The sequence below is a fragment of the Poecilia mexicana genome, unplaced genomic scaffold, assembly GCF_051168715.1.
Source record: "Poecilia mexicana isolate PSO_F unplaced genomic scaffold, ASM5116871v1 scaffold_19, whole genome shotgun sequence".
Lineage (NCBI taxonomy): Eukaryota > Metazoa > Chordata > Actinopteri > Cyprinodontiformes > Poeciliidae > Poecilia > Poecilia mexicana.
Genome location: NW_028263388.1, coordinates 11,646,348 through 11,672,283, shown reverse-complemented (window position 1 = coordinate 11,672,283; position 25,936 = coordinate 11,646,348). Strand labels below are relative to the sequence as shown.

General features: G+C 38.2%; 2 protein-coding genes across 3 annotated transcripts; one reads left to right on the top strand and one right to left on the bottom strand.

Moving 5' to 3' along the window:
• Positions 1–1,631: 1,631 nt before the first annotated feature.
• Positions 1,632–12,134, bottom strand: kctd2 (potassium channel tetramerization domain containing 2). 2 transcript variants are annotated; one of them, XR_015761541.1, is made up of 7 exons: positions 11,463–12,134; positions 10,107–10,215; positions 9,921–10,012; positions 9,677–9,772; positions 9,320–9,445; positions 7,413–7,645; positions 1,632–7,323 (listed from the first exon to the last, which is right to left on the bottom strand). XR_015761541.1 is itself a non-coding variant. In XM_014983982.2 (6 exons), the coding sequence occupies exons 1-6, from the start codon at positions 11,823–11,825 to the stop codon at positions 7,616–7,618; spliced, it is 816 nt and encodes a 271-aa protein (XP_014839468.1). In that variant the 5' UTR covers positions 11,826–12,134; the 3' UTR covers positions 1,632–7,615. The 2 variants fall into 2 exon arrangements, 1 of the variants encoding a protein (XP_014839468.1); XM_014983982.2 differs by having other exon boundaries at positions 1,632–7,645.
• Positions 12,135–13,132: 998 nt separating this feature from the next.
• tubgcp2 (tubulin gamma complex component 2) lies at positions 13,133–24,733 on the top strand. Its single transcript, XM_014983980.2, has 18 exons — positions 13,133–13,241; positions 13,608–13,771; positions 14,281–14,409; positions 14,564–14,731; positions 15,477–15,633; positions 15,723–15,930; positions 16,513–16,712; positions 16,969–17,158; positions 17,525–17,670; positions 17,746–17,926; positions 18,039–18,219; positions 18,647–18,819; positions 20,503–20,631; positions 21,318–21,438; positions 21,516–21,659; positions 22,311–22,427; positions 22,863–23,020; positions 24,368–24,733. Exons 2-18 carry the CDS (start codon positions 13,622–13,624, stop codon positions 24,441–24,443), a joined length of 2,628 nt encoding a protein of 875 aa, XP_014839466.2. The 5' UTR covers positions 13,133–13,241; positions 13,608–13,621; the 3' UTR covers positions 24,444–24,733.
• The last annotated feature ends 1,203 nt before the right edge of the window (positions 24,734–25,936 follow it).

The following is a 25,936-nucleotide window of genomic DNA, read 5'->3' as shown; positions in this document are numbered from 1 at the left end:
CACAATGTACAATTCATAGAGGAGGGAGAAGCTCACAGAATCAGCTGCTGCTTTAACCAACACGGTGCGGACTGAATCACTGGGCAACAGCAAGTAAAATCCCTGAACCCTAAGACGTCATGCATAAAATTTGTGTTTCGATTTGATTCACTAAATCTGAGTTTTATTTATCAAAATGTTCATTCTAGAAAGGAAGAATATAATTTTGGGGTAGGGAGGTGAACCCAACAAAAAATGAAATTTGTGTGAAGAATTTTAAATTTGGGTTAGGATATAAAACAATCTTAAAGAGAAACAAGACAGAGTGTGACTCGACTGCAAACCCACCTTAATTGAAAGGCGAGAGAATATAACAATTCACAATCTCGTAGTTCTGGACTTTATAGTAAAGAGACAAGACAAAACACTTCAAGAGAAAGCCAGTATCATGCCAACAAACTTGTTGTGAAACGTGAAGTTATCAGGACTTAGAAGCTGGTCAGGATAAATACAGGGAAATAAAAACTGTTAGAGGCGGCAAAAGACTTGAGACTGGGGCCGAGGGTCACCTTAAACTTAAACCAGTAATCTGAAAATACTCATGGAAAATTAATTACAGATTATCTTGAAAAGTATGAAGGGATGCTGGACTATTCCGATGTCGATTAAACTCTGAATAATTCGCTTTGGGCGACCTCTGGTGGCCTGTTTGCTGATGTGAAGTCGAGGCTTAATTACTGTAAGGCCAAAACGATCTCAACGTAATCAAAAAGTTTTATATGTGAAAAACTAAAATAGAATTAGAAACTAAAAATTTTGGAAAGTTAATTTTATTTTGTTTTAAAACATAATGACTTACTGCTGAATTATAACATTATTCCTTTACTGACCTTGAAATTTAATTTAGTTAATTTAAATCCCGCAAAATGGACCGTAGTGTCTGATTAGTTAACCTACAGAGCAAGTCAACTTTAGGGTAAATTATTTTAGAAAAGAGCAGTAGCCCCGCCCACTGACACCCTCAGACCACTGCGGTCCAACTCAAGACGTCTCCCTGGTTTTAACCAATATACATAATGAGACTGAGGTTTGTTGTAAATCAGATCCTGAATATTTATTTTCATAGTTTGTGATTAATCGCTGCAGATTCTGATACTCAGGGGGAGACACTGTTTCTTTCCATTTATTACTTTGTTTTTCTGTTCTCTGACTGATTTGTAAAGAATCTTGTTTTTAAAATGCTGCAGTCTATAAATAAATTGACATTGATGGTTGAGGTTGACAGATAAATTCATAATTTGTTGTTGCACTCACCGATGAAACATTTTAAAAGTAAATTAACTATGCTCTTTTTGGAGATAAAACTGATATTTCTTTTTAGTTTGAAGATATTACAAAGAATAAAATCTCAACTATGTTTGTTTTACATGCCTGAACTTATTTAGTTTGTTCCTATCACGTCATGGTCGGATTTCAGTCACAACCTGAAAGTCTGAGCTTATCAAGAGAAATGCAGACACTGCTTTCTCCTCAAATGTTTAATTAATTTGTCTTCCTATTTGGGTGAATAAGATAAAGTTCATTATTAAAGTAGAACATCAGCCTGTATTTTCTTTAGTCAAACAGAAGCAATAAATAGTCAGGGAGCCATGTTTTAAAACACATACATATTTTTTTATGATTACAAACCAGACAGGGCTTTGTTAAAATTGTTACATGTAAAGTAACAACATTGGTAGACAAAATTTGAAAAAATATAAAATAAATTAAAGTGAAACAAACAATTAAAATGTTAAATGTTCTCCACAGTCTTCATTAACAATATTCACATTTGACATCAATACTGCTGATAAATGAGCACAAAGTAAGTTAATATGCGACATTTCTAATACATCTAAATGAGCATATGCGTGTGCATGTCCACAAACGCATGCAGGTGCTTACAGGTTAACTGGTGAGTTGATCCACAAGACATTTTCAGTTTCTATATATTTATATATTTATATATATATATATATTTTTTTTTTGCATGGTCTTCTGCAGGTTGCAAAGACAAAAAGAACTCCCTAACTCAAAACTTGTTGTGGAAAGGTCTCCAGTCTGACTGGCAGGTTAATTTGTGTTCAAAACTACATACACGGCACAAAACAAACAAAGAAACAAACAAACAAAAAAACAACAACAAATAACAGAACCATGTCGTCCATGAGTCACGAGTACGTCTATTTGTCGACCAACTGTTCCACACAGAAATATACAACGTACAAACCACAGAGCCATGCCGTCATCTTCGCCCCCCATCATGCTTCACATCAACTTTGCACCAACACAGAGGTCAGACGAAGTTCAGAACATAAGATTATTATCCTTAGAACAATGCATGCTCTCATCTTTTTATGTGCCCAGATACTTCTTTTTTTTGGCAGTAGTACTGCACAACATTTTGTATAGAAACTAGTTTAAGTGATGATTAAATCTTTTGATCATTAACAGCGTGTTTCTGTAGGCAGATAGTTGGAGAATCACACGGCAAAGTTTAATAAGGTAAGTGGTTCTCAACATGTTTGATCCCGTAAAATAAAGCAGTGAAGAAAACCTAAAACCACAGGAGGGATCTTTGTTGCATCTCACTTTAATCTAAAACTTTTATATTGTCTCTAAGCTTTTAATGAAAGCCTTCCAGATAAACTGTGGCTGTGATCAGCATCATCACTGCTTTCTACTAAAAACTACAGCTAATTATCATCCCACCTCAAACAATATAGGCTAACTCAAATGGTTTGCCAGCTGGAAGCTAAGACAAGAATTAGCATTAGCTAAATGCCAATATCACTTTCATTTAAAAAGGGCTTTGTGCTGAATGTCACTGAATGTCAGGTTGTATAGTGACAGCATATTTTTGCCATTTTAAAATTCAATTTGTCTCAGTACTAAAATTGCCAGCAACATTTTAAAAAATATTTTTAAGAAATGTTTTTTGTTCAGGCTAACTGTGAGAAATGATGATTAGCATTAGCGCTGCTAACATTAGTTCATCCCTGAATTTTTACTTATTTTAAAAAAGCGTTTACCAAATTTGCTTAAACAGACTGACTTTGGGAACACATTTATTTGCACTATGCATAAGCTAGATCTTAAAGTCACAGCTAAAAAAACAGTAAAGATAAAAAAAAGAAAAGTCACACAACTAACCCCATTTGGCTCAAATAATTGCCATTGTTGTAAATGTCTTATTAGCATTATCTGAGACAGTCTTTTGACTGTCAACAGTAATATGTGTTTTCTAAATAGTAATTTAACTGATTATCTTAAATGAACATTGACTACCAAGGTAGCTTATTAAAAAAATAATATTTTAAAGAAGGTTTCCCTCATGCTAACTCTGGGAGGCTATAATTAGCATCTTTCACAAAAATCTCTTTAAGGTCAAACACTGATAACACTTTCACTTTAAAAACTTCCTAGATATGGAGCTAAATGTCTTTTAATCCAAATGATGGTTTATTTTACAAGCTAACATTTTCTTTCAAGCACAAACCAGGTAAAATCGCTCTGAGCCTTTGATTTTTTGAGATTGGATCAATCTCGGACTTTAAAAGGAACATTGGACAGTTTAAATATTAATCACAAACATATGAATTATTAAATGGGGATGTTAGCATGCCACTTAAAATATAAACTGCAAAAGGATCTCAAGTTCTCAGTCAAATTGATTTCTTTTAAAAAAGTGCACTCCTGATGTTTTACTAAGATACAAGCAGAAGAAGAGAACTTTCTTTGTAAAATGAATGTAAGTACACCCATTTAGTAACTTTGCATATACAATAATTCCAACGAATCATTAGAAATGTTTGTCCCAGAAAGGGGTAAAGTGCAACTGAAAGTTGGGTGACGTAGCTCAAAATCAGTCAGTCCCAAAGGAAGCAGTCACTAATGCTAGCTTAAAACAATCCAAGGGATCATCTTAACCATTTGCGGGATTTTATCAGTTTTCCCAAACTGGTTTCAGAAAGCAAATATGAAATTACAAATGTCTGAAAGCCCAGAATGATTCAGTTCAGGTTTAACCTGTATCTTTATGATACGGTTTTAATGCTCGTCTCAATCTAAAAATTTTCCAGATGACAAAAAAAGCATGAAAATCTCACATTTTGCAATTGTCCTCAAACATCATTGGCTTGACATGCAGATACACACAGAAAACTTGTTTGGGGCACAACTGACAGAGTTTATTTTATTTTTTTTTTTTTGCTTGGTAGAAGGGTGCCCAGGCCAGAGAGCCTTAATGCCTATATTCAAAATTATTTTCATTTGGTAAAAAACAAACAAAAAAACACTGCACACTCTATACTTTAGGTAGAAGCCTCCTGACTTTTTTAACCCTTCTGTTGTCCTCGGGCCGTTTTGACCCGCGTATAGTCATTTCGCGTCATTTTGACCCGAGGACAACAGGAGGGTTAAGAGTATGACAGGCATCTTCTCATAAAAGGGGAGTACTACTGAGCACAACACTGGTGGAAGGCACAACACTGAACACAGACAAAGGGAAGTAACAGCCAAGGTAAGAAAACAAATACTCCTTCATGAAATGTTTGGGTATTTTCAACTGCAGGCTGTCTGCTCATAACTACTGTTAGTAGGATATAGCTTCACAACACACACACACATACACTCACACGCACTGAAGAAAGAGAAGGAAAGAAAACATTGCCTCAAAGTTTGGGCTCCGAGTCCCAACTTAACCATAAGCATGAAAACACTGATTCTTTTTTTTTTCTTCCCTCATCAAGATGCATAATTTTTGTCCATGCTTGATTTAAAAGCAATAAATATGTTCATGTTAAGGTTGAAACAAACAATGCCAGTTCTATAGATGACCTGTGTTAAAAAATATATATATCTGTTACCATGTAAAGAGTGGAACCTCCAGGAGCTTTAAGGAGAAATAGTTAAAATGCGAGTATGCTTTTAGTGTACTATATGAAAATAAAATGTATCAAGGTCAAAGGTATTACAAAATGAATGTGATGCTGTTTTAGGAAGCAGGGTTTCCCCTTTACGAAGATATGCCGAGGTTTTAAAAAGTTACGATTTCAAACACGTGTAAATTTTCCACCATGTCGTTTTTACAGCTCACAGACTAGAGAAAGTGCCAAGGTAAGCAGAGATTTCTCCAGCTGTAAAGAGCATAGCACGCCCCTACCCCACCTGTTGCTGTTTGATGATATTTAGTTGGCTGAAAAAAGGTGTTTCCCTTGACCAGAACGGCAGGAAGGTTTGATACGCTGCACATTTACTTGAAACGTACTGTTAATTTAGCCCAAGTCTTTGCTGCAAAGTCAAAATAATCAAACGTTATACATTTTGTACACCATGATAATCAACGTCAGCCTGTTAGCAGCAGTAAGCATAAATATTACTTTTCTTTTTTTTTTTAAAAAAAAAGTAAAAAAGAAAGCAAATAGAACTACTGATACATGTTTGCTTCTATTTTATTTATTTATTTTTTTTGTGATACTGTGGTTATTTTTCTCCAGGTTATAGAACCGAAATAATCGGACATCTTTTAGCGAGGCGGGCCGGATCATTGTTTTAGGATAAATTACTTGTTATGGTCATTCATTGAGCAGGAAATTTTAAAACAAAAAGAAAAAAATAATAATCAGAAAACTTTGTTTCCCGCATTTTCTTTCAGTTAAAAATAATAGTTTGGGTTCTGGTTGGTATTAATCATTAAACTGTATTTCTAAGTTATCTCAACTAAATAAATACATTGATGTTAGAATCCAAAAAGTGAAACTACATTCCTTTTACATCAATAATATATTTATTTAAAGTTTTTTTTCTGGTACATTTTTTAATTATTACTAATGCTTACTGATATTTTTTTCTTCCAATCAACTTTCCATCAATATTCTTGGCTACAGCTTTCTGTGAACAATGAGCTTTGTGACTTAATTTCTACATGGAAAGTGTCGACGAGCATCTTCTGGACAGCTTAAGTTACCAGTCATGATTACACAACTAACAACTGTGTACTATTTTTGGTGGTCTTATGTAATATTCAAGTTTTCTGAAAAGCTGAATTTTTAGGTTTCCTTTGGCTAAAAGTCACTTTTATCAAAATGAACAAGCAGAGATCAACACTTGAAACATATCCCCGCTAGTAGAATAAATCAATATATAAACTTTTCAACTATATTCTCATTTAATAAGATGAAACTGTATATATTTCAAGAGAAAACCAGCTGCATCTAAGTTGCTGGCCGTCTACCGCAAAAACAAACAAAAAAAAAAAATAGCGTTTCATTTGAAGAGGATGAAAGTCAGGACTCTTCTGCTCTGAGAGGTTCTCTTACAAACTGCAAGGCTCCTGCATCGATGGAGGCTCGGGGTTTAAGTGCGAGCAGGACAGTTTGCTCGCGCCGTGGCTGCTACACATGCTGCAGACTTCAAGACGACATTTGGCTGCAAGGCTGAGAAGTAAACACAAGACGCAGCGAATGTGTTGAGGCAGATTACGGACTGGCCACGGTTCGAACCTCGCCACGCTTTTATGCTCAGACGGCAACAGGCGAAAGGTTTCTTCATCCCTAATTACAATTTTAAGATATGCAATAGATCAAAGTAGGATATATATAAGCTGTAAAACACCTTTGTTTTTTTGTTTGTTTCCTTTTTCTTTTCAGGTACACTACAGAAAACGTGCAGGTGAAAAGTGTGATATTTCAGTGATTGACAGAAAACAGAGAGGCACTGCACACACAAACTCACACTCTAACGGGCGCTTAGTCTGGTAACAAAACTGATATATATATATATATATTTTTTTTTTTTCCCCCCTTGTTTAAATAAACTCACCCACAAGAATATGTAAATATAGGACAGCTATGATACAGAAGTCAGTAATTACACCATTTGCATTCAAAATTTCATATATTTTCATCTTGACAACTATATAGGTTTTAATATAGATTCCTTACATGCCTGGACACGTTTGTGCACTAATAATGGTCCGTTTTGAGTCAGCTGCTTTCTTTTGCGTGGAAATATTCCAAATTTTCACAGATCGAAATGAGCCGCATACAGGAAACGGAAAGGAAGAAAAAGGGTCTCTTCCTTCTTCTCTGTGAGCCGTTAACGAGCGGAGAAGACACTGCGCCTACTAGGCTCCGTCTCCAGAAGTAACGAGGAAATCTGCTGCGTCGAGGCTCCGTTTGCAGCCGGGGTTTAAACAAAAAATGGAGTCCTTTTAATTCCTTTATGCTCGGGTCCTGCGGAGTTTCTGCTGAATTGATCCAAATTTGTGACGCACAGCGAACATCCCAGATCTGATAAAAGCCGCTAAAAGGGAAAGAGGATTTATTCTGTGCACCCATCCACTGAGATCAACAAAACTTCACCGTCACAGCCAAAGAGGAGAATCGCCTCACTCGTCGTGTCTTTAAAACGGGGAGAAGAAACGAGGAGAGAAGCCGGGGCCGCCTTGCAACGCTAAAGACGAGGAGGCGTCGGGGAGCCTCCGCGGTGGAAAGGCACGCTGGAGGAGGGGGGGCAGCTGGCTGATCGATGATAACTGGAGTGTGCGCTCGTGGTTTTGATGGTGCCGTCGGTTCCGCTCCGACTCGCCGGCTCCTCACATCCGGGAGCCTCGCTCTTGAAGGATCTGAGGGCCGGAAGCAAAAGTTGAGTTAAAAGAGAGTTTTGAGATTCTTCTAAATCTTTTGGTGGTGGTGTTGTTTTCCTACAGGTGATGCATCCATGCAGGTGAATCCTACAACAAGTTAAATGATTTAATTTAAAAAGTGAAACTTATTTTCACTTCTCACCCTTTATATACTAATTAGGGGTGCACAGATTGCAGTTTTATGTCCAATCTCCAATTACAGATCTTTTAAAAGCCTGACCTGTGGACTTCTGGGTCAGCGCTGCAACAAGTTGGTCATGTAGAAACAGGCTCCTCCATGTCAGTATTTAAATTTCCCCCCTGCTTAACTCAGATAATTACCAAAACTTCAGTCTAAACCACTTAAAGTGGGAAGATGCCGAAAATTAACAAGACCGAAAAGAAAACGTCTAAAACACAAGATACTGGTGAACAGTCGGGAGAGGGTAGTGAGGATGAGGCTAATGCAACCAAAGGAAAGCGAGCGTTAACTTACAACAACACGCGTTACTGGAGAGTATCAAGACGCTTTCTAAAGACTTAAAAGAGTTTAAAAACGAGATCAAGCAAGACATAGAAGAACTCAAAGAAGGCATAAAGGCAACAAATGAAGGAAGATCTCAACAGATTCAGAGAGGAAATGATGCGCGAGCCCCACCCCAAATTACTAGTAAATTCAAATCTAGAGCTCAGCCATGTTGGAGAGATTGTGGAGCACTTAAATGTTAATCACGCGCCTATTTTCTGGCTTTGCCCTAGAATTACACAGTTGTGGAACGAAATACACAATAAGATTGTAACAATATTGGGTTACTCAATAGCTAAGTCCGGTCTGGTTTTATACCTTGGTCTTTTGGACAATATTGTACTCAATAATGACTGTTATTTGTTAAAAACTCTGTTGGTGGCAGCCAAAAAGGTGATAACCAGAAAGTGGTGCAAATCTGAACCTCCTACCACAAAGGAGTGGATACAAACTGTGAACTCATTATTTGAGATGGAGATTCTAACACAGACTGAGGACACAGGAACAGCAATGCCTGGACAAATGGGAAAAATGGACAAACTTCGCATCAACGATACAGGACTAATTTTGGATATGAATGGTCCCCTTGTGTTTTGTGTTACTAAAATAAAGAGTCTCCCCCTGGTGTGTGATTTTTGTTTCGATTGTTCTATATCTTTTGTCTTTTATAATTTCTATGTATTGTTTGACCTTTCTTCTTGAGTGTACTCAAATAACATCAACAAAAATAAAAATACAGTTATAAAAATAAAAATAAAAAGCCTGACCTGTCGATTCAGATTTTTGCCGATGCCAATTTCTTTTGTCTGAAATGTTGTTAAATATAGCAAGAAAGTTGCTAAGTTGGCAACGGTGAGGTAACTACTGTTGCAAACGTGGAGATATGACCTGGTGGACCGGTCTATCAGTCAAACCCATCTCACGGCAAAGCAAAAGAGGACAGAGGTTGATTTTTAGACCTTTGACAAAGTAGATAAAATTAGAAAATTAAGGTTGACTGATCATTTTCATTGATAGATCACCCAAAGTTATCTGTGCATCCATACTTTTTATTGAGATTATTGGAAGTTTTAGTTTAGTGTCGGTAAAACTGATTTTTTTATTATCCACATGTCCAGCTACTTGCTTAAAAGTTCCCAAACACCAACCTTGGCTTTTTCTGTGGGCTCGATAACGATGCCATTCGTCGAGTTGTTGAGTTCCCGGGAAACGACACACAGAAACTCTGCCTGGTCCTCGTTCCCATAGTTGTAGGAGGAGCCAATGCTGATGAGCTGGAGATGAAAAAAAAAAAAAACAACCCAACAGTTATACTTCTATATCACTTTTTATTTAAAAAATGTAAAAGTAAACTAGGAAGTTAATCAAGTTCAGAATGTCTGCTACATAGTTACCTTTGAGCATGAAATTTAGGATTTAAAAGATTTTGCTTAAGCATCTGATGTAAAATTTCGAAGCATTAGCTTTAAAATAAATGCCCGAAGCCAAAGCTTCGTTATCTGCACCTGCTCAAATTTCCAACCGTCCGACATGGTTGAGACCATCTGTGTGAGCTCCTCCTCCTGGCACTGCAGTACTCGATACACGTGCTTCACAGGGCCCTGAGGGACACCGCACGCACGCACACACACACACACACACACAAATAAACATCAATCATCTGAAAGCAAGCTCACAATTATTTAAGTTGTTTCTGCACAACAGATGAGTCTGTTCAGCTGCTCTGTTGCCCGTTTGCTCTCACGTTACCTGAGACGTTCGGTTCTCGTTGTCCCGTATTCGCTCTTTGACCAGCCTCACCAGGGAGGCGATGTTGTAGAACTCGGCTTCTTCGAGAACGCCTAAAACATCGGTGCGTTTACATTATTATTTTAAATCGAGAGTTTCCGATGGCGCCGATTACAGCGTTCACTGTCAGATGCTGTTAAGCGTTACCTTCCTCAGCCAGGTTCTTATCCATGATCAGCTTTCCGTGTCGAAGGTAATTCAGGATGGGGCCGAAGTACGTGGGGTCCCTGTCGATAAGGTAGGCTCCGGTCTCGTCCTGTCATTAATCACACAACAGTGACCGGTCATCTTGCTCTGACTGTACCGCATGGAAAACCAGAGCTTTACCAATGGACTGCATGGCATCAGTGTGGAACTGAAGACGAGTAATGGCGCAAATACGTTTTTGTTTGGGGTTTTTTTAAACAAGGAGACAAAAAGGTATTTTTGTTTGCTGACTACTTTAAACTACTGCTTTGTTTTTTATGATTCTGTTTAAGCATTCAGTCTTCTTCAGCTCACATCTGCCATCAATTATAGTGATTCAGATCATCCAGTGAAAGTTCAGCTGTCCTGGAAGGAATTTCCTGGCATCTGATCGTTTCCATCCTTTTGTTAAAGCCATAGTTTCCATAGAACCAACAGCATTTTATACATACACTGACACATCATCAATAACTGTGGACAATTTGTTTCCCTCCATTATATTTAAGCACTTAAAGAACATCGTTTTGTTTACTTGCTAACCATGTTGCTGTGGCTAAAAATGTTTGAACTTTGACATTGGCAACGGCAAAACACTACAGAGCAGTTTGTGAGGGGGGCCAAATGGTCGGATTTCTTTTTTCTTTAGCAACAATTTCAAGTAAAGTCATTTAAACCAAAAGGTTTGGTTTTCTAAAGAACTCCAGGATTATTACAAACTTTCAATTAGCCCAAATCTACCAGTTAGCCTCAACACACATGAACTTGCAGAACAGCCCCATACCATTGACATGGCTAGATGTAATACCAGTAATACTATGTGAGAGAGACTGGAAGGAGTGCTGCTGTACTGACAAACTGTGCCATTTTAAGGCGTTTTAAGAGGAATACAGCATTTATTTGTTTTATGAGTGCTAGCTAAAGCAGATGGGAAAAAAAACGAAGCAGGTTACAAACACCTTTGTGATGCTATTTCCCCCATAATTCGCGGGCATAGCTAGTCAAATGTAAACAAAACAATCAAGAAAATAAAATGATTCCGTCTGGAAGAGCAGAAAAATGCACTATGATCAATACCAAAGTACAGCATGTGTTTTGGGGTAATATGTGTCCTTCAGCACCCTTTACGACTCAAATTCTTCAGAATCTAATTCTTCAGACAATTAGTAGTGTATAATTTTGAGTGCTTTACAAAAAAATATTTTGTGCAATCCTGTGGAGTAATTACTTCATCATCTAATGTTTTGTTAATTGTCAATGTACATTTATTGGTAGAAAGGGTAGAAAACACCAATATGTAGTGTCTTTAATTGCACTCACTTTATCAGAATCCAGGTCAGGATCTTCTTGACACAGTCGGAACAAGAAAGACTTTGGATCCCTACATAATGTCTGTTTGGTCGTGATGAAGTAGGTCCCGCCAACATTAAGCCGAACCCACCGTGAGCCTGGCTTGTCTAACGGTTCGGACGGCGAGCTTGGGTTGCTCTTCAGCGGAAAGCCGAACACCGACCTGCCGCTGCCTCCGCTGCTGCCTCCTCCGCCGGGGCTAAGCTGGCTGCTGCTCCGCGGAGGAATCAAGAGAGTGGGCGACGCCAGACGCATCGAACCCCGAACGTCGCGATGTTCGGGCTGCTCTATGGTCGCCGTTCCACTCGGTTCCACGACATGCAGTTCAGCCATTTCCCCCCCCCTTCTAAACAACACTCACGGCAGAACCGTTTAGCTAACGACCCACTGCGGGGAACCAGTTTCTCCCAGCCGACTGGTTGTAAACAGAACGGGGGGATTGTTCTCCGAGGGCATCAGGGCGTTGCCGCCTCCACCTACACACCGCAGATTAGGACACAAATATGACCACTAGCAGCTGGAAGACCTCTGCAGTCCTGTCGTTAATCGGTTCTTCCAAAGATACAGTGATCATTCTTTGCTATTCAAACGTTATTCAGAGAAGGGCAATTCTTCCGGGTTGTAACGTGATTACTGTTTACTTCCTATGTGTCATGGTTTTTCAAAATAAAAGCGTCCTTTGCTACACTGCACAGTGATTATTTTTTGTTTTCTTTGCAAAGGTACACGTGCAACAAAAAATATAACACTACATAATTCAACTGAAAAATATTGTATCAATTACTAAGATTATTAAAACCAATAAAAACTTATTTTTAATTCTGAAACTGTATGTTATTATGATCTATATTCACGACAAGACTGCTTTATTTGACACAACACTAAAAAGGTAACTGCAAAGGAAGCTGGTCGTTCAGAGCAATACAGGCACGCAAATTACAGGCAAGCTGTGTGAGGAAAGAAAGCTAAGTATAAAAGATAACCAGAGTTGCTGTTGTGTTTGCAACTCATTTTCTGTGCAATAAGCAGTTGAACACCACTACAAAATAGAGAAAATATTACATCTACACTTGTACTTAAGTCTGTCTCAAAACCAAGTCAACAAATAAAATAAATAACTAGTATTAAAACTTCAAATGTAATTTTCAAAAGATTACAAGAACTGTTAATTGTGCACTCCGCAAATGTACACTCATAATCATAGAGAATTAAATTAATAAAACGAATTAGTATAATTAATTATTTATACTGTCTGAATTATACTGATCAAAAATATGTAGATTTTATTCTTTTTAAATAGTGCATTGTATTTTCCCCTCTCTTCTATCTCAATATGTAGTCATTCAGTTGTTATTTTTACAATTAGAAAATCACTGATGTATTTTTCCTTAGTTATAGCAAGAAAAGAGTTATATATATATATATATATATATATATATATATATATATATATATATAACTTTTTTCTTTTAAAAAAGCTTTCGTTTCTTTTTTTTAAAGAATCTAACTATTAAAGTCAAATAACTTGTTACTATTTGCTAACATCAACATTTAAAATGGTTATTGTATTTTCAGAACTTAATAAAACCAGAAAATGGAGCACAGTCGTGCAGTGTGTGTTTTTGACCTCTAGAGGCCAGTGTTGAGTAATAGATAGAGATGTTTTTAAACGAAGAAGGAGAATTTGAGTGGTGGTGGGCGCGTTTGGTAGCTCTGCTGTTGAAATCTGTTATTTAATTCGACCAACAGGTATTGTACCAACCTTAGCGTTTTGCTGTATATATATATTACTGCTGAGGAAAAGGGTATAATATTGTTATATTTTGGTGTTCATTGTTTTATTTCTTAACTGGGTAAGCTATCAACTATTTAGCAGCTACATCTTGCAGGCTAGTTAGCTTTTAGCATCAGAAAACGTAAACTGCAGCTGCGCGTTATCGTTGTTAAGTAGAACATACGGCTTTTAAAATTGTTTAGAATCCAGTTATATTAGGATAAGCTTGCTAAGACTATTGTCCATTTGAATCAGCAGCTCTGGTGCAGATGTTTCTCTGAAGTAGAGCTTAGCTAGTCCCAACCTCTCTACTTAAACATAATAAAATGTCTTCCTTTCAGCTGCCACAGCCATCATGAGTGAATTCAGGATCCACCACGATGTGAACGAGCTGCTCAGCCTCCTGCAGGTCCGAGGAGGGGATGGGGCGGAGGGATATATCGACCTGCTGCAGAAACACAGGACTCCCTATGTCACCACCACAGTCTCTGCTCACAGTGCCAAGGTGGGTCACACACACCAACACAAGTACGAGAAATGTAAAGAGGACAGAAACGAGGTCAAAAAGCATCCTTTGTTCAGTTACTTCCATCTATGACTTGCTGGTCATTTTTTGTTGTTTTTTTTTACTGCCTTCTGGAAAATTTTTAGTATTTATATATTTTTCAATAGAACAAAATTTTGATGTACACTTAGGTATCACAAACTATACTGAGAGTTAAAATATGATTTTGCATTCATTAATGAAAGGAGATGCACAGTTTCCCTCAGGAAACTTGCTAAGTTCTGTGGTTGGGGCGCTCGGGCAGTCATTCATGCAACAGCCTGTCGTGGTTTTGAGTTAAAAAAATGTTTAAAGTTGACAAGAAATTTGAAAATATCACTTGATAATGATGATATTAAAAGATTGGAAGATTAATATCTGAACACCAACTATAAAGTCTTAAAAATAGAGATATGTTGCCAGGGAAATATTTAGTTTTTAAATTAAATTTATCTTGTATAATTTTTCAGGTGAAATTAGCAGAGTTCTCAAAAACACCTGAAGACTTTCTGAGGAAATACGAGGAGCTGAAGTCCAAAAATGTCCGTAATCTTGACCCTTTGGTATATCTGCTCTCCAAACTTTGTGAGGATAAAGAGGTAACGTGTGAAAGCACAGCACATTTGGAGTGATTTTTCTTTTTCTAATTTTTCTTTTTTTCAAACATTTCATAGAAACATTTTACTGCTAAACATAGAATGTTTTTCAGCATCCGTAACCTTTCCACCTGCTTTTGCTGTGTTTATATTTTAGACACTTCAGTCTCTACAACAGAATGCCAAAGAGAGGTCAGAGTCTTCAAACCCAACCACTGCGACCAGTTACACTCTGCCTCAAACCACCACAAAGATGTCCATGCAGGAGCTGGACGAACTGCGGAAGAAGCTCGGCAATGTGGCGGCCAGCTCCAACGCCCCTTTGGTGAGTTAAAAAATATCAAATAAAATCGTCTGGTGACTGGAGGCGGATGATTCTCATCTTCTTTGGTCCTGACTGGTTGGCAGCTCAAAAAATCTGGTCGTTTTCCGGTCACTGAGCTAAATCTAGTAACAGCTACCAGGTTGCCATAACAACAACAGTTTTAGGTGTGGATGGTTACTGAGTAAAAATGTTTCAGAGGTAGATTTTTTTTTTTTTACTGGTGTTTTAAATGAAGTTGGAGGAAGCGCAGATATGTATGAAAAGAAGTTTTTTTTTTTTTGTTTGTTTTTTTACGATATCTAATGACATGTTTACAGCTCATTATCACTGCAAGAGAGTGAAAAATCAATCGCTTGAAGCCTGTTAAAGAAGATAGTAAAACCATATTTTCAAAGCGACCTCTCTCACATACTTGATGTCTCTGCTTAAAGTGTAAATGCTCATGTGACAATACAGATTCATTTTTAAATATCTTCTTACATCTCTGTGCTTTATGTGACTTTAGTTTTCTAACACCTCGTTGCTAACTCTTGAGTCGTCTTCCTGCGGTTTCAACATTCATACTGAAGAATTGTGTTTGTGTGGGCACAACCTGGCAGTGTTTAATTTCATTTGATCACTTGTCAGGGAAAAAAAAGAAATCAGACTTTTTAAAGATTCAGACCATGCCGAAGATCCTCCACATCGCAATAACAATTTGTAATCCAGCAAAAATTTGTCGCGTTTAACTTTTTTGTGACCTTAGCCTGCTGAAGTCACACGGAAGATGCTGAGAGACAAACACAACAAGAAGAACCCCACACAGCCCAACCCCGTGTTTCCTAACTGGGTCTACGACCGTCCCGCTCTCATCGGAGACTTCATCACCAGCCCTGCTCCTGCAGATCAAGCCGTCACCATCGGTACACACAGAGCGGACTGTCCTGATTTATCCCACTTGTGTGTTTCTGTGCCGATTCCTGTGTAATTTTTTTTAACCTCTTGTGGCCAGGCACGTTGCCCCTCCCCTCTCAGGAGCAGTTTGTGGTTGAGGATCTGCTGTTCGTCCTGGTTGGGGTGGACGGACGAGACATCACCGCTCAGCCTGTACTGGGGAGGCAGAACCGCTCTTTTATAGTTGATGCAACGCTGGACATGTCCATCAAGGAGCTGGTTAACAGAATATTGCCAGTCGCGTCATATTACTCAACTATAACACGGTAAAGAGAAGAAACAGAGTCTTAGGTTGTCATTTTCATGATTACACTGTAATCATCAACAGGAACAGAAACAAACGCTTAAAATCTATTGCTTTATGATAAAAAAAACTTCAGATGAAGGTCATTTTGGACTTCCCTTGTCCAAGTAAATACTTGTACTATGCTCCTCTGTCCTTCTCTCTTCACTTGTAATAATCAAATTTTGGTTTTCCTACAGGTACGTTACATGATTAGAGCTTAAAAATTACAGAAATTGTTAATTTACTGCGGTTTCTGTTTAGTCACTTTTCTTCCAAGAAAACATTCTCAGAAAACTAATGTCTTCTTTACTTACTTAGAGCCGTAGGATATATTTGCTACTAAGGATTAAGAACTCAGGAAACTCATGAAAAATGTGTCAGAATCCAGAAAAATCATTCATAAGACATTTTACTCTGCTGTGAAGTTTCAGTATAATCCACATGCTGACTGACTGGATCTGTTTTCGAGAGATCCCCCCCAAATAGCGGGGAATGATGAGTTACTAAGAAGGCTGAACTTTTAAACTTGATTCTTTTCGACCTGCTTAAATGTGTTTTTCAGGTTCATTGAGGAGAAATCGTCGTTTGAGTACGGCCAGGTGAACCACGCGCTGACGGCGGCGATGAGGACCCTGATGAAGGAGTACCTGATCCTGGTCACTCAGCTGGAGCACCTCCAGCGGCAAGGCCTTCTGTCTCTGCAGAAACTCTGGTTCTACATCCAACCCACCATGAGGACCATGGAGATCTTGGCGTCTATCGGTAAGAAGCAGAACGCTTTTTTTTTTTTTTTGTCTGATTTGACTCTGCAGTCTCTGCTTCTGTCTGCAGTTTCAACCAGGTTTGTTTTGCCTGACGATCTCACCAGAGGGCGCTGCAGGCACAAACAACAAAATGCACACCTGCTTTTAATAAAGCAATCTTCTGTTCTTCAGAAGACCTTTAAAATAAAAATAGTCATGCAACTCTAGCTGAAATGACTCTCACTAACCGTTTTCTGTGAAAATACATCTTTCAGCTTCTTCTTTGGACAAAGGGGAATGTATGGGCGGAGCGACACTGAGCCTTCTTCATGACCGGACCTTCAACTACACTGGCGATAGCCAGGCTCAGGAGCTGTGCCTCTACCTCACTAAAGCAGCCAGCGTCCCGTACTTTGAAATCCTGGAGAAGTGGATCTACAGAGGAATCATCAAGGATCCCTACAGGTTCGTACAGCTAAATCAGAAAGAGAGAAGTATTTTTTAGTGAACCTTGTAAAATTTTATCTTGTTACAACTTTTTCTTCTACATTTGCATAAAAACAAAGTAGAAGAAAAATGTTTTGGTTATTTTTGTACTAAATATGATTTTTAACTTCTTTTACCTTGGTACATTTAAGAAGCAAATTCAAACATTTATCATTTTCTGTTCACCTAGCAATTTATGCACTATTTTGTGTCAGTCTATGACATAGAACGCCAACAAAATGCAAAGTTTGTGGTTGTAATGTGACAAAATAAGAAGTGGTATGATGCTGCAAAAAAAGACTTGGGGATGTTCTTAGTGTTTGTCTGCATTTCGTTGCTGCACAGTGAGTTTATGGTGGAGGAGCACGAGCTGCAGAAGGAGAAAATCCAGGAAGATTACAACGACAAATACTGGGATCAGAGATACACCATCGTACAGCACCGGATCCCCTCGTTTCTCCAGAAAATGGCCGACAAAATACTGAGCACAGGTAAGAACAAACAAAAGCATAAAGCGGCTTTTTAGTTCCTGCGTTTTAACAGTTTTTTTTTTCACTATTTTGTAGGAAAGTACCTGAATGTGGTGCGGGAGTGCGGCCGAGACGTGACGTGTCCAGATGCCAAGGAGGTGCTGTACACGCTGAAGGAACGGGCCTACGTGGAGCAGATTGAGAAAGCTTACAACTACGCCAGCAAGGTCCTGCTGGACTTCCTCATGGACGAGAAGGAGTTGGTTTTACGTCTCAGGTGAATGATGGAGAGATGCTGCAGCCAAAGTTTCTGCTCGTTCTCCACCCCTGGAGTGAAGCGACTCAACCCGCCGACCTTAAATCATAAGCCTCTACTTTATGTCCACCAGGTCAATCAAGCACTACTTTTTAATGGACAAAGGAGATTTCTTTGTGCACTTCATGGACCTGACAGAAGAGGAGCTAAAGAAACCAGTGGATGACATTGTTCCTCCCCGACTCGAAGCGCTGCTGGAGCTGGCTCTGAGGATGAGCACGGCCAACACCGACCCCTTCAAAGACGACCTGAAGGTGGGAGAAAGTTGCTTCACTGCTTTCCTTTACGGTTGTGTCGACATGATTCGGTTTCAGTCAGATCATGCAGAAACAGCCTGGAGAGTCTTTACCTCAATTTCATTGCCTTGCTCATACACCCCTCGGTTTCTACGCATCCTGGGAAAATATGGAATTTCATTCCTTAATTTTGTGTTTGTTTTTCTTTTCAAATGTTTAACATTAAACGAGCTAGAATTAAATCTTCCCTTAATTTCAGGGGGGCATTTTGTAGTTTTTATGGATAGCAAGTTAAAGTTAAATTGTTTAGTTCTTATTGGGGGAAAGGATAAATCAACAGAAAACAAGTGGGGGGGGGGGAAACAACCCAAGTCTCATCAAAATCTTTATGCCGTACATGGTAAAAAGAAATGATCCCTTTTTTCTTTGACATCCACCTTCTTAGATCGATTTGATGCCTCATGATGTGATCACTCAGCTGCTGCGAGTCCTCGCCATTGAGACCAAGCAGGAGAAGGCCATCATTAACGCGGAGCCCACCGATGGGGCCCTTAGCGGGCTGGAGGCCTTCTCCTTCGACTACATCGTCAAGTGGCCGCTGTCGCTCATCATCAACAGGTTCTGCTTAATCGCACTTGAACATAGATTTTTTATTTTAAACTTAAAATAGCGTTGAACAGAAATCTGCAAACATAACCTCCAGTTTCAAATGACTTTCCTGGAGAAACGTTGGGGTTTAGTTAAAATTCAAAGTGGTGGCTGATGACTGTGAAGCAGATGTGTTGTAAGCCTAGACTGAAATATAAACAGAAAACCTTGAACATCACAGCTGATGTTGGTTAAGGTGACTAGTTTGATTAAAAATTGATGGAAAAGGTGATATTTAAAATGTGAAAGGTCAGAGAGGAAAACTGGAGCAAAAGTGTAAATAGAGACGCTGTCATCAGGAGTTTTTTTTATAAGCAGAGACTATTTATTAACACAGACATATGATTCCACTATTTAACAGTGGATTACTGTCAAAGCTAATCAGATATTTATTCAAATCTGTTAGAGATGTGCCGATCAGGTTTTTTCATTCCGATTCCGATCACCCATGAGGGCCGATCACTGATACCGATCACATAATTATTATTTTTTTAATAATACCGGTTACATTATATGGAAAAAGGAACCATGAATTCACCTTAATTTAGACAAAAACTTGTTTTTAATAACTTTTTTAAAGAAAAAAATCAAAACAGGCATTGTGCAAATTGTACTGGTATTGATAATACTATCTTTAACAGATTGATAACATATGAAGGCTCTGAACAGGCTAAATAATGCAAAGAGCCAAAATAAAACCTCTCAACATTGCCAAAAAATTCAAGTATAAAACTTAACATCCAAAGGCAAAAACAGGTTCCATTACAATAAACAATCCAGAGTTACTGAATGAAAACTTCCTGATAGCATGGCGGCTAGCTGATTACTGCTAGCTCTGATTGGCTGTTTCTGACTGAGCGGAGTGATTATGCAGGAGGAGATGGATTATTTTTTCAGAGATTATCTGTCTCATGTCAGGTCAGCGAAAGTTTTAATACATATGTAAAATTTATTTTTTTAAGTTAGATGCTGCAGCTTTAAGCAGAGGTTCGGTGTGAGAGTCACTACCAGGTGGAGCAGAAGCGAAGCTCCGTCTGTGAAATATTACTACCTGTAGCAGCGGTTCAACAGCGAGAGCAGAACCAGCGCCTTACATCGCAGCTCGAAGACTTAAATAATTTTGCGGGTTATTTGTTTAGCTTTCTGACCGTCATGCTAATCCGGGTGAGTGTTTGTAGCTGTGCGCTGCTTTACCTGCTATCTGATCCTCCGTATGTCTTTTTTACTGCAGTGAGCCTCGATGTAGCCAAACTCCGTCAAGTTTGGCACTGTTTTTATCCCATATTAGATTCGTCGTGTTGATGCATTTTGACGTGCTTCAATTTTCCGCCGCAACACGCAAACTTCCCCATTCACTCAGTGCGTTATAGTTCCACATCGCTTAGGATTTGTTGCTGCGCGTTTGCGCAGAGTGAAGGAAAGAGGAGACCAGCTGCACAGGCAGGCTGCGAAATGAGAAGCAGGTGATGATCGGTTTGTGTGATCGGCAACAAGAGACCGTGATCGGCGATCACCGATCATACACTTTTTCACGGAAATCGGCCGATTATGATCAGTGGCCGATGATCGGCACACCTCTAAAATCTGTGAAACCTGTTCACACGTTTGTTTAGAAATGAGTAAAAAGCTTTGACGATCCTTTTATCCTATTAGGAAAGCGCTGACCAGGTACCAGATGCTTTTCAGACACATGTTTTACTGCAAACACGTGGAGCGGCTGCTGTGCAACGTCTGGATCAGCAACAAAGACTTCAAGTTGTATAGTTTGCCTTCTGCTAAATGGTGAGTTTTAAGAATTGAATGTTTTCCAAAGGGTAAGCAAAGGTAGAAAAGTGCAAAACAAAAATAAAACAAATGGACCAGAAAATACTTGATGCAAAATGAATTTGCGGGGTGAGAGGTGACATGCATGTTGTGGATTTAATGATTTCTTCAGATGAAAGGCTTGAGACTTGACTTTGGAAAAAAAATAAATAAAAGCAAATCGTGAACGATTTGCTGTCTGTATGGATATAACTCTTTCATAATTAAGCCTGATACATATTTCAATGCAGTTCCAGGTAATCATATGCAGATAGAATATCTCCTGCTCCAGAGAGCTGACACTTTATTTTGAACATCTTAAAACTTAGAATAATGTTTCAGCTGCTCTGTGGGGAAAAATGTTTAGATTCTGTTATTCCAGAGGTAAAAAAAAATACACAATCCCAAAAAAATGTGGGAATCATCTGAAATCAAGACATAACCTGGGATTTAACCAGGACATCCCTACTTATTATTATTATTATTATTAGACATTAGTCATAGAAACTGATGACAGAAGAATCATATTTGTAATGAGTAAACACTAGAAATGGATGCAAATACTGTTAAAAAATAAATTAAAATCTTTACAAAATGCACTTAGGAGACACATAAGAAGGAAATCTAAAGTGGTGATATTTGAGTTAAAGGTGACCTTTGTGCAGGTTCGCAGCTGCGTTTGCCCTGCGTCAGCGGATGCTCAACTTCATTCAGAACATCCAGTACTACATGATGTTCGAGGTGATGGAGCCGACCTGGCACATTATGGAGAACAATCTGAAAACCGTGAGAGAATCGTTTCAACAAATCCTCACGCAGGTTTAATCCATCTCCACTACTGACTGTTTGCTCTCCTTCGTCAGGCTTCGAACATCGACGACGTCCTGTGCCATCACACCAGCTTCCTGGACAACTGTCTGAAGGACTGCATGCTGACGAACCCCGAGCTGCTCAGGATCTTCTCCAAGCTCATGTCCGTCTGCGTGATGTTCACCAACTGCATACAGGTCTGTGGAAGTTGGAAAATAACAAGAAAAAAAACAAAATCGATCAACTCAAACTGTAGTGTTCAAACGGCCGATGTCTCGGATAAATCATCAGGAAAAAAGTTTCAAAAATAGACTGAAGTTAAAAAAAACACAGGATGTGACTGTTTCCTGTTCTGACAGAAGCTCAGTATGTAACTATAGATATTTACATGCACTATTTTTTCTCATTGTTGGACAGTAATTCAAACTGAACCTTTTCTGTTTTAGGTCAGCAGGATTCAGGGTGTCCTTGCATCCTTAGAAAGTCTTGAGTCTTTAATTCATACATTTAAAATTGAGAGGAAAAAAAAATAAGTTGGCCTTCAATACGTTAATCACGTCTTCATTTTTACTGTGGCAAAATTAAAGACTAGTTTACTTTTAGTGTTAATTAAAAATTGTAGTCGTGTGCGGACATCTGCACCGAGTTCTGTGCATTGAGACGGTTGAGGCTACCACTAACTAATACTTAAACTTGCATTTACTTAAACTTGCTTGAACTGTGCAAGTTAGGTTTTTCTCTGAGTACATTTGTGAAGACTAATCTGGATTTTTTTTATTTAGCTTTCGGAGATCTGATTTCTTCCTCTGAGTTGCATGAAAAGTAATATTCTGTCTCTGGTCTTGTAGACATTTACCCAGAGCATGAGGCTGGAGCGCTTGTCCCACGAACAGGGAGTGGCGGACAGACCTGCAGCTGCAAGCGAGCAGCTGGATGAGGCCGAGAAAAAAAGGCCAAACACGAAGGTACTTAAAGACGATGCTCCTTACAACTCTGCCCTCTTAGAAACTCACCCTGCTGCTATTAATGGTAAATTTAGATGTTTTAATTTCACTGTCTTGTACCAAATATGAACCAATGCATTTCAGTCTGTTTTTTTTATAAATATATATATATATATATATATATATAGTTTGTCACTGAACGTATGTTAGAGATTATAGAATTAAAGTCACTCAATCAATTTTAACGTAATGTTGTGTATACAGTAGAAAGTAGGTTGCATTGTATTGACCAAAAAGGAAAAAAAGTGATATAGTTACCATGTAGCCACTGGGCAGGAATGAATTAGTGTGAACTTAACCTTCCAGTTAAATTAAGCCAGATTCACTAAACCAGAGAATGAACAATGCCATCCGTTTTGTTGATCGTTCAGTTTGCGTTTCTCTTTGCTGCTTCAGTTTGTAGCCGAGGACGGCCTCCAGTCAGACGCCAGCTTCGAAGCCACCATCGGGAAGTTCGACAGCAACTTTAGCGTGATGCTGCTGGACCTGCTGGACAAGCTGAGCATCTACAGCACCAACGACTGCGAGCACAGCATGATCAGCATCATCTACAGGTAAACCCGGCAGCACCACTTGGAACTTTACAGCTCTTACGCTTCCCTTCATTGTTTCCCAGAGCAAACCGGGGTTCGGTTTTGTAACTTCTATTTTTAATCTGGATGATTCACAACCCTGGCAAATTCACTACTTGGTTTACTTTAGGCCTGGTGTTTCTCAAACATTTAGAAATCTAACCCAATGATAGGTTTAGAGACTTGGGACCCCAGAAATACATTCTTAAAATAGGTGAGTCATATGTATTTGTGTAGCATCATTAATACACAGTTTATTAAAAGTGATAGAAAAGTATACAAAAATTATATTTTAAAAAATGCAATATTTAAGGATTACAATGAAATCTCATTGAGTCCACTTTGGACCAAAAGCATTTGTTTTTTTTTTGTCTTTCCTGCATTAAGCTGCAGTGGATTCTGGCCCCTTTGCTCCATTTAATGGGCACAGTCATCAATGACAGTAAGAAACTGTGATCATGCATTGAAACAGAAGTTGTGTGTCATCAACTTAGATGTGGCAAGTTGTGCTTGTAATGCTCCGGCTTAGAGAGGGCAAAGAGATGCTGAATCAAAATGACCTGAAAGTGAAGCCTGGATGATGATGTGATCTTTTCTAGAAATATTTCAACCAAAAACTTATGCCCACTTGATAAATATGGAAGTCAAAAGGTGACCAGATATATTTTGTGATATACTCTGCCTTGCTAAAGTCTTCATAGTCTCATTGTATTCAAAAACTTTAATGTATTTGGTTCGGATTTCATGTGATAGATAGTGGGAAAGAAAATAAGATGTGGATTTCTAATATTTTTTTAACAAATAAAAACATCTGAAATGTTTATCTCGATTCAACATTTGTGCTCTGATGGTCCTAAAACGGGTTCACCTTCTAGCAAGACAAACACCCCAAATCTTTTATCTAAAGATGTGTAACAGGGACAGAACAGGTTGAATACAAACACACACCACTATTTAGATATTTATATGTAATTTTTACATTATTGCACAAATGCCAGTAAAATTTTGGAACATTTGAACTTAGTTGATTGTAACCTGTGATCTTTTGCACAACTTAAAAAAATGTTGGCATGAATGTGCTTATTAAAATAAAGTATGCCTTATGTACTCTGTTTTATTTCATAAAACATATAAAGGGTGAGAAACGGAGAGAGTACCACGTATTTTTCCTTCCTGTTATGTATACATTAACAAAGTAATTTATCATATGCTAGTTTAATTGATCATCTTAAGTAGCTTTATTTTTAACTCGCGCAGTTAAAGTAACAATGCTATATCATCTGTTTTAAATGGTTTTAAAAGGAAGTCCTGATGCGTTTGACTCCACAGGCTGGACTTTAACGGGTTCTACACAGAGCAGCTGGAGAGGATGGCTGTGGAGCGCAGTCAGAAAGCTGCAGCGTAGCATGTCTTCTCCTGCGTTTGGAAATAAAATGTCATTCTGCAATAAAAGGACCTCTCCTCATGGCCATGCATCACTCAGAGCGCCAACTTAACCACGGTGCAGACGGCTGCAGTTGTCTGCACTGATACATCCATGTGTATATTGTTATATAATACTGTATGAAATGTAGTTTTAATGTGCAGAGTCATATTAATGCTTCAGCTTTGAGAAATGTAACTCATTGTTGGTAACTTATTGTACCTGTATAGTGGAATTGTGTATTTGAAGTTAAATAAAACTTGAAATCTTTAGTCAGCTTTTTTTGTATCTCAAAGAAAATCCCTATGTGAACAACCTCATGTGCATTTATTTGTTAGTTTAAGAAAAATGCTTAAATAATTTTGCTGGTTTGTTTGCTGATATGGTGGTCAATTGCACACAACTTCAACAGGAAATGCGTTTGTGAATTCAGAATAAAAGCCCATGAATAACCACAAAGAAAACTGCTGTTAGAGCAAGAGTTGGAGAATTTAAGAAAGAATTTAAAACTACTTTCACCCCTGAAAAATTGTGACAATCGAGCTGCACTTAGTTCAACTCAGTGTTTTTTACTGAAACGAGGTAAAGAAGGCAAAGGCTTCTCTTTAAACTAACAGACTTCGAGTTAAATGTAATAATTCACTTAGGTCACTCTAGACTTCAACCATTTCCATTTTAGGTCAGTGAGGCAGCCAGAAAATATCTGAAACATGTAGAGATGAGAGGAATTATGCTGGTGATTATCAGAAAATGTTTAGAAGATATTTCTGCTGACTTTGTGCCAGACATTACAACATGCCTTCTCAAGGTTAGAGAAGACAGTCAGGGTTTTTTTGTTGCCAGTTCTACTTTAGTTTGTTGCAGCCTATTGGAGAAAAATGGATTTGAACCTAAATATTAGATTTATTTTATGTTTTATTTACCCAGTTCAGTTTTATACACTTTGGAATAAATGACCACAGAGAAAACTGAATTGTATCGCACTTGTATTCACTGAAGAGTGCTTGATCTTTCTATGGTTTACTCTCTACAAAGAGGATAAACCATAGAAAGTCATTGCTAAACTATTGACCTGTTTACAAAGAGCTTATTAATGGAAAGTTTAGTGGAAGAAAAAAGTGGTAAAAAAAATAGCTGCACAATTCCCAAACAAATATATCCTGTATTGCAAATGGAACAGCCTTACATAAATAGGTGTTGGCTATATTTAATTTAACTTTCTTTTGAGAATAAAAATAAGTTAGAAAATGTGCTCCGATGTGGCTTGTCAGTGTAAGGGTACTTATTTGAAAATGTAAATTTAGGTATTCGGTTCTAAACATACTTTTTGATAAGCCCACATTTCTGCATTTTTGTTTTGTTTTGACATATTGAATGTTTTTCTTAGTTGTAAGCAGAATACCATAATAATTAACAGAAATAAAGACTTGAAAACATCAGTCTGTAAGTAACTGATCTATGTAATGTATTTCACA

Excerpts from the sequence above, each read along its gene's own strand:
- tubgcp2 (XM_014983980.2), top strand. The coding sequence starts at position 13,622 with ATGAGTGAATTCAGGATCCACCACGATGTGAACGAGCTGCTCAGCCTC. Across the intron at positions 14,732-15,476 it reads CCAGCTCCAACGCCCCTTTG|CCTGCTGAAGTCACACGGAA; the intron begins GTGAGTTAAAAA and ends TTGTGACCTTAG. Across the intron at positions 20,632-21,317 it reads AGTTTGCCTTCTGCTAAATG|GTTCGCAGCTGCGTTTGCCC; the intron begins GTGAGTTTTAAG and ends ACCTTTGTGCAG.
- kctd2 (XM_014983982.2), bottom strand. The coding sequence starts at position 11,825 with ATGGCTGAACTGCATGTCGTGGAACCGAGTGGAACGGCGACCATAGAG. Across the intron at positions 10,216-11,462 it reads CTGACCTGGATTCTGATAAA|GACGAGACCGGAGCCTACCT; the intron begins GTGAGTGCAATT and ends GATTAATGACAG. Across the intron at positions 9,446-9,676 it reads ACGGTTGGAAATTTGAGCAG|CTCATCAGCATTGGCTCCTC; the intron begins GTGCAGATAACG and ends TTTCATCTCCAG.